Below are 7,436 nucleotides of genomic sequence, written 5' to 3'. Positions count from 1 at the left end.
TTATAAAAATCTTAAATCTAAATATAGGCCTACATCCTAAATCTAAAACGACGGGTTAGAAAAATGTGAAATAAAATGTGAAAATGTGGAATAAGTGGAAAAAGTAACATGAAAATTGCAGCATCTTGGACGGTTGTTTATTTGCTAAGTCTGGGGAAAATGAAGAGAAGCTCGAGCTAAATCTGGAACAACTGAAGCACGTTTTTGAGCAGCAAAAATTTACAAACGACACCCCATACTTATCATAAGAAATGTGTATCCTTTTTTTCACCGTAGTCTCCACTGGAGGGCGTCAACTTGTGTAATGAAGGTGTGTCTATAGTAGAGTAACAGATACCGCTGCTTAGCCATTAAAAGGCCCTTATATACTGCAGTGATATATATGGCTAGAATGTTAATGGTCCAGTGAAATTATAAATATCCACTCATTCCTAAATAATTTGTGAAAGATTATCAGTGCTGGCTGTGGGGTCCAGGGTTTTGGTTTTGGATCTTTCGCGGGAGCCGGCCGGTAAGCTGCCGCTGCAGAAGCATCAGCTGTCTCGGTGGCAATTGTTCTCTCCAGCTTGCAGAAAAAAGCAATACATAAATTCCACTATGGAAAATAATGCTACGAGGTACAGTGTACAGTTGTATATTTATGACTTGTCAAGAGGAATGGCACGTAATCTCAGCCCTATCATGCTCGGTAAGTGACTCATTTAGATCCTATATACCTGGTCTTCGTTACGTTGGGCTATAGGACGAGGATAAAGGATGGTGATGCTAGCGATGCTCCGACGGGTGTGCAGACCTATATGGTGCTGCAGACGTTTAGATGGATTTGCAAACTGTAGTATATGTGTGAAAGCTGCACAAAGATATGGTTATTATTTCCGCAGGGTATTAAATGGGTGCACAGCGTGGTGGTCGAATAAGACTTGAACTAAACACAGATGCAATAAAAAAATAAAAAATACATGACCTAATAACCCGCATCTCTGTCATTACAGGGAAACAACTTGACGGCATTTGGTATGTATTCGAGGCCATCCCCGTTGATATTTGAATATCGATATTTGAATACCGACTCGCATTCAAATGTAGGATAAACTGGCAAAACATTTTTGCAATATGTTTTGCGTTATACAAAAGCCATAGCGTACAAATGTGTTCTGTTGGCAGGCACACAGCCATAGTAGTTTATGGAGACGAGTTCTTCTTCGGAGGGGTGGGCATTTCGAGCTGTTCACCGGTAAGGCTTTCTCCAAGTTTAAATAGGTGGGCAATTCTATCAGTACTGCTAAACACACAGGAAGCTGAATAGTATACTTTCTCAGGAGTCACATTTGTTGTTTGTAAATTAATTTAATAATAATAATAATAAACCATGATCCAATGTACTAGGCAAATTGTTAGAATTTGAATACAATTTGAATGTGTGCCTCTGCATGTGTGTGAGTGCATGCATGTTTTTGTACCTGCTTGTGTGTGTGTGTGTGTGTGTGTGTGTGTGTGTGTGTGTGTGTGTGTGTGTGTGTGTGTGTGTGTGTGTGTGTGTGTGTGTGTGTGTGTGTGTGTGTGTGTGTGTGTGTTTCTGTCTGTTTACATTGTGTGTGTGTGTGTGTGTGTGTGTGTGTGTGTGTGTGCGTGTGTCAGGGCGGAACGATGCTGGGGCCTCCAGATACAGTGGTGGAGCTTGGGGAGACTGAGGTGTCAGATGAGATCTTCATGGACTACCTTTCATCCCTAGGAGAGAGCACATACAGGTCTAGCTCTCTCTATTTTCCCGTTTCCTCTCTTTCCTCCCGAGGAGAGAGCGCATACAGGTTTACCTCTCTCTATCCTCTATTTTCTTCTCCTTCCTCCCTAGGAGAGAGTATATACAGCTGTACCCCTCTATCATCCCTTTCTCTGTCTCCCCTCTCTATCCCTAGGAGAGAGCACATACAGAGCTGCCTCCCTCTATCATCTCACCCTCTCTCCCTCTAAAGCAAACACACATCACACAAATATTCAAAATAGACCATTCAACCTTCAAATCAAGCTTTAAATCCAGTCATCCATTGAGATATTTAAAGGTTGTATCAGTGATTCTAGGCCGAAGCATAAATCTTATCACATGCATCTGATCTTTCCTCACGATCCGCTAGCTGCCCGCCCAATTAGCAGGCTGTCAAAAAAATGCTTCTCAGCCTAAGCTCTGTGATTGTACACAAAAACAAATGGTACTACCAACCACTCAAAACTAAAATAAAAAGTATTACAACCAATAACCGACAAGGGGTGGGTGTTGTTGGGTTTTATTCTGCGTTCATGATAGTTTTTACTGGATGCATGAAACACGGAAAGGGAGGGGCGAGCTGGCTCGGTTTGTTTGGGATCTTGCTTCAAATACCAACAGAAGTGACGTCACAGAACATCGCTGATACAACCATGGCATGCTACTTTATGGATGCTTATATATAGGTGTTAGTGTGCCCTTAATAAAGTATTTGAAGACGTTCAAGAAATTCAGCCTTGGTGCAGGATTACAGCCACTACGAGCCAGTCCCACAAAGAGCTTTCCACAAACGTGCCGTTTTTTAATATACATTATCACGGCCAAAAGCTGAGTGCACCTCCAGACGATATTATGAATCTCAAACGACTGCATCGGGTTCTCCGACGTCTCTGGTTCTTCCACTTCCACATCAATTTGAAGTAGACTGAACCGCGACATGGAGGTGAAAGGGATTGTTGCCCGCCGCAATTGTCTCCCGCCGGAGCCCCGCTGCGTTGTGGAGATACCAGAGACGTCAGAGAACCTGACGTGTTATGCGCCATAATGCCAACAGCAGAACGGTTATCAAAATAACAAAGAAGTGTACAACACTTGCGTTAAAGTGTGTGTATTCACACACGCACACACACACACACACGTGGCGCTCGCACGGTCGTAGCTCATTGGGCAAAGCAGAGGAAGGGGAGGTAACATGCCCCCTAATGACGACATACGGGGTAAAAATCCAAATCGGCGCGTCTGAGTCTTTGTTTTTTCAAAGGCAGAGTAGGATAGCTTGTGCACTTTTTACACCTAACGCCATTTCTAGCTACTGGGAGACCATCGGCAGGCTAGGGGAACAGATATTAATGTTAGAAATCCTCATAAAGTCACATTTTCATGCCATGGGACCTTTAAGACTAAAAGATGCATGTCACCATAGATTGGTTTCTGGGCAATGTCAAAGGTCCGTCCTTTATTTACACAGTCACATTATAGTCCTTCAGTCAGTGATATTAGGATGACATTGCAAACAAACATTAACCTACGTTACAATTACATGCACAAGAAGGCAAATCAACACATTTGGTCTCATCATTCATCATTCCATTATCAGACTTATATAAGTATGTAAACAGTTTATTGTCCCCTGGCTACAAACTATGTTTTTAAATTGCAAACCATTCTATGTTCACCATATTTATAATTGTCAAATTGATGAATCAAAATGTGTTCTATGTTGGTTTAAACATATTCAAGATATGCCCAATACTCTGTAGAGACCAAAGCTGTGTTGATAATAATGAAGTCAACCTCATTTTTTTTTTTATTGTCTATTGGCTTAATCCCTTTTCTGCTAACAATGAAGCCAATTGCTGGCCGATTCTCTAAATTAGCTTTGTTGCTGGCAATTTAGCGAAAATCGCAAAAAAAATTATTCTGTTGTTTTGTTTTGTTTAAAAAGTTTAAAGACTCAAGTTATGTTAACCAAATAAAAAAATGCTCACTTTGTTGTTTGGGCAACAGAGGCGACCGATACCGACTGTTTGAACACAACTGCAACACGTTCACCAATGAGGTGGCCCAGTTCCTCACTGGCAACTCCATCCCAGCCTACATCACCGACCTGCCGTCCGAGGTCCTCGCCACGTGAGTCCCACGCCAGCACGCTATTTTTGGTCACTGCTTCATTGTTTCTTTCAGTAGACTATGTAGGTTGCTATTAAGTAAGTGTAGCGTATCTGATGTTAATCCTCCATGCCTCCAGGGTTTTCTTGTTGTTTATGACAAATGTTTATTGTACCGATAAGAAATGGCCATCATAAATTGAAGATGTATCATGAGTTTAACAATCTCTAAACCTGCCGAAAACCAGACGAGCAACGGAGTGCCGTGCTGCTGAGTAGTGGAAAGGACAACACAGGAGATTATATTTTATGTTTTGTTCTTGGTTTAATATTGACTAATGTGCTGGCAATGTATAGTGCTGTGTGACGCTCCAAGGTCTGCAGAGTTGGAAGTTATATCACAGCGCCGTTGGACAGTACTGTATGGTGGCGTCAGCGCGAGTGCTCTCATTGAATAGTGGTTTTGAGTTTATAGAACGTTGTACTTTCTTTCCTTCTCTGTATTTGTCAGCTTTCTTTCTCTCTCTCTCTCTCACTCGATATGTGTGTATGTGTTTGTCTCTCTCTGTCTCTCTCTGTAGGCCGTTTGGTCAGATACTTCGGCCAATCCTGGACTCTATCCATATAGCCCCTCCCGGAGGGAACGTAATCAACGGGGGCCGCAACAACTAAACCACCCAATCTTTCTAAAGGGTGTTCTCCAGGTCACTCGCATCATAGTCGCAGACTGGAATTCAGGATTTTTATTTATTCATTTTGAATGGGCACATGCATACAAAATGTGTTGGATTTCATGAAATCCAATATCTTCAGGATTGATTGTTGGGTTGGTTATGGTCAAAAAATCCAACGACTTTTTTAAATTATTTGTCTATACAGTGGAAAGGAGCATGGCGTTTGCGTAGTGTGAGTGTAGCCGAAAACTAGTGATCTACCCTGTTGGCTCAACACATGTGGAATGGACTGATCAATCCAACTCAACCGTTATCCACATCCTGTATGCTATTAACCATTTAAGAAAAAATTATATTGTATTTACTAGGAAACCCCCCTAAGGACTAAATGCATTCATGTTGTTAACTGATTTAGAAATTAATGCAAAAGGAGGGAGGTAAGATCTGGGTGGAAGTCGATTTTCAATAAGCCCATTCTCGGTTAAGGTACTTTTTGTTTTTATGTTCTATTTTTTTTTATTGACTTTGGTTCATATTTTTTTAACCCAACTCCTTACATTAGTTACTGTATCATTTTGGTATATATTATATATCGCACAGTTGCCATGTACAGAATGTTGTCTTAACGTTACTGCATACTGATTTTGCTAGCTTGGAAATCAAGACACAAGATTCTCCATGGAATTCTCATAATATGTGAATTCTAAATATATTTCTATAGGCAGATCGTAGATTAAACAATTAACAATCATTCAACAATTTTAGAACCTAATTACTATCCTGAGACCCTGACTATACTCATCATAGTAAACCAATGTTATTGTTTTATAGATTGACTAAATGTTAATTGTTTCGGCCATCATAATATCATCTGTTGCGATATCTCCATAAACAACTCAAACATGAAGTGTTAAGAACTTTTTAAGGTAAACTTCCCAAGAAGAGGGAGACACAAAAGTATTATATTTCGTTTTCGAGTAACTAATTCTAGTTTAAAGACAACAAACAATTACCAATTCCTTTTTGAGATTAAATGGAGAAAGCAAACTCTTCGTTTGTAGTTTTTATTCTTTTACAAACCAACTAACCGACAAGCTTTGCCAACAGGTGACTACTGAAATGTATCAATGCACAAGTAAACAGTTTTTTAACCCTGTACATTAATATTTGCTTCTGCTTTATGTTATGCAATTCCTGTTCCTTGCTGCTACATAGGAGACATTTTAACAGATTTTCAGACTATATTCTATAAGCCATTTAGATAAGCATATGTTAAGTATGTTTTTATACACAGCTTTGTTGTACGTTTCATAAATTGTATGACAATTCTTTATATATGCATATATTCAGGACAATTAGGTTATTATTTTGTAATGTATTAAAAAATGAATGACGGCAAGTTGTCTCGCTTAAATACATTGTTGCTTATTTGCTTTGGATGTAGAATATAAATAGCTGTAATATCGTTAAATGGAGATTATCTCTAACAACCTTCCACATTTGTTATTCCAGCTGTCATAGGACTTGTTTTTATTTAAAGGGGATGGAACTATATAGATGACCAATATCATTTAATAATGACGATGTGAAAGATGAAAACAATTTTTATATGGCAATTAAATTGTACATGAAACCTTGCCGTAACATAATTTTCTCTTTTCCAAATATTGTACTGAACAATTGCGTGCATGCGCATTGCCAAGCGTACAACAACACATGTAAGGGCGTACCCAACAAGGTCAAGGGTGGGGCTGACCGCCACGTCAGGTTGGGTCTGTACTTATCTGCTTTTCTAAAAGATGACCTGCACACCACTTAATCATCAAGTAAGAAGTTTAATCTCTGGGGACAGAGCCAAGAACCATCACCTCTCAGGGGCTCTTGAGGTCAGGAGTTGGGCCAACTGCCCCATCGTACTCAAGAGGCAGACGTCCAAACAAACAGTATCAGACTTCACATCACTTCATCGTACCAACCCTCTTCACATTATTTTTTTTAGCGGTGTGTTGTGCTGGCTAATCAAGGGAACAGTACGGCGCCTTGGTTGGAAGTTACTATTTTTTAATGACAGTAAGCTAGAGAGGCACTAGCTAAGTACAAAGCCAACAGTTAATATTCGGCAAGTAGTGCAAATGAACAATCCTATGTGTTCAAAATGCCTGTAGACAGACGTTTCATGTCCGAGCAAAAGTCACCAGTTGTAGGGACAGTGCTGTTGGACAAATTTGTACTCCTGAGTTATTAACTTAGAGATCACATCTCTGAAGGCGGAGCCAAGAACCAACAGACACTAGAGCGTCTCGGAGGTCAGGGTTGGAGCAGAATGCCACTTCATCCTCAGAGGCAGACATCTTGACATCTATTTGCTTTTCTCTGAGATGACCTGCCGACCAACCAAATTCACATTAATAGAAACCTTCCAACACTTCTCTACTTTTACTAAATTTTGTTTGCATACAATGCTTCTTGTGCTGCCTCTTCTACTTAAGGGCACGGCAATTATTTTTTTTGTTACTGATACTACTTTCTCAATTAATACATACCTGTGAATGGTCTTAGAGAAGGTGGTGTATCTACACATGTTGGCATTTTCCAATCAAAGCACCAGGCAAGAATAATGGAAGGAGAGCAGGGAAAAATATGATTGACGCTCACAAAAAACTGTCAAACTGTTCAAAAGAAAAACACAGAATGGTGATCTACAGCCTCAGAGTTTAAGGGAGGGGGGGGATGTAGCAACAAGAGAATTGTCCTGAAAGCTGCATTTTTATCTTTTAATCACTGAGATTGTATGATGGTTTGCTTATATGTTTATTAAATGTATGCTCTGATCACAATATCTGCTGGAAGTCAGACTGAGCTTATGGACCTTTACACCATGCCAGTTGTTGA

General features: G+C 40.0%; 1 protein-coding gene across 1 annotated transcript; it reads left to right on the top strand.

Annotated features, from left to right (window-relative positions):
* Positions 1–338: 338 nt before the first annotated feature.
* Positions 339–4,542, top strand: desi1a (desumoylating isopeptidase 1a). The gene is made up of 6 exons (XM_056608440.1): positions 339–688; positions 993–1,014; positions 1,165–1,234; positions 1,639–1,748; positions 3,770–3,892; positions 4,452–4,542. The coding sequence occupies exons 1-6, from the start codon at positions 598–600 to the stop codon at positions 4,540–4,542; spliced, it is 507 nt and encodes a 168-aa protein (XP_056464415.1). The 5' UTR covers positions 339–597.
* Positions 4,543–7,436: the final 2,894 nt, after the last annotated feature.

The sequence above is a fragment of the Gadus chalcogrammus genome, chromosome 2, assembly GCF_026213295.1.
Source record: "Gadus chalcogrammus isolate NIFS_2021 chromosome 2, NIFS_Gcha_1.0, whole genome shotgun sequence".
In the NCBI taxonomy this organism is placed as follows: domain Eukaryota; kingdom Metazoa; phylum Chordata; class Actinopteri; order Gadiformes; family Gadidae; genus Gadus; species Gadus chalcogrammus.
The sequence above is the reverse complement of the archived record's forward strand: the minus strand, read 5'-3'. Positions and strand labels throughout refer to the sequence as shown.

Bases quoted from the DNA above. Each gene is read 5' to 3' on its own strand.
- desi1a (XM_056608440.1), top strand. From the start codon at position 598: ATGGAAAATAATGCTACGAGGTACAGTGTACAGTTGTATATTTATGAC. The intron at 689-992 runs GTAAGTGACTCA...CTGTCATTACAG, and splicing joins TCTCAGCCCTATCATGCTCG to GGAAACAACTTGACGGCATT. The intron at 1,015-1,164 runs GTATGTATTCGA...TTCTGTTGGCAG, and splicing joins AAACAACTTGACGGCATTTG to GCACACAGCCATAGTAGTTT.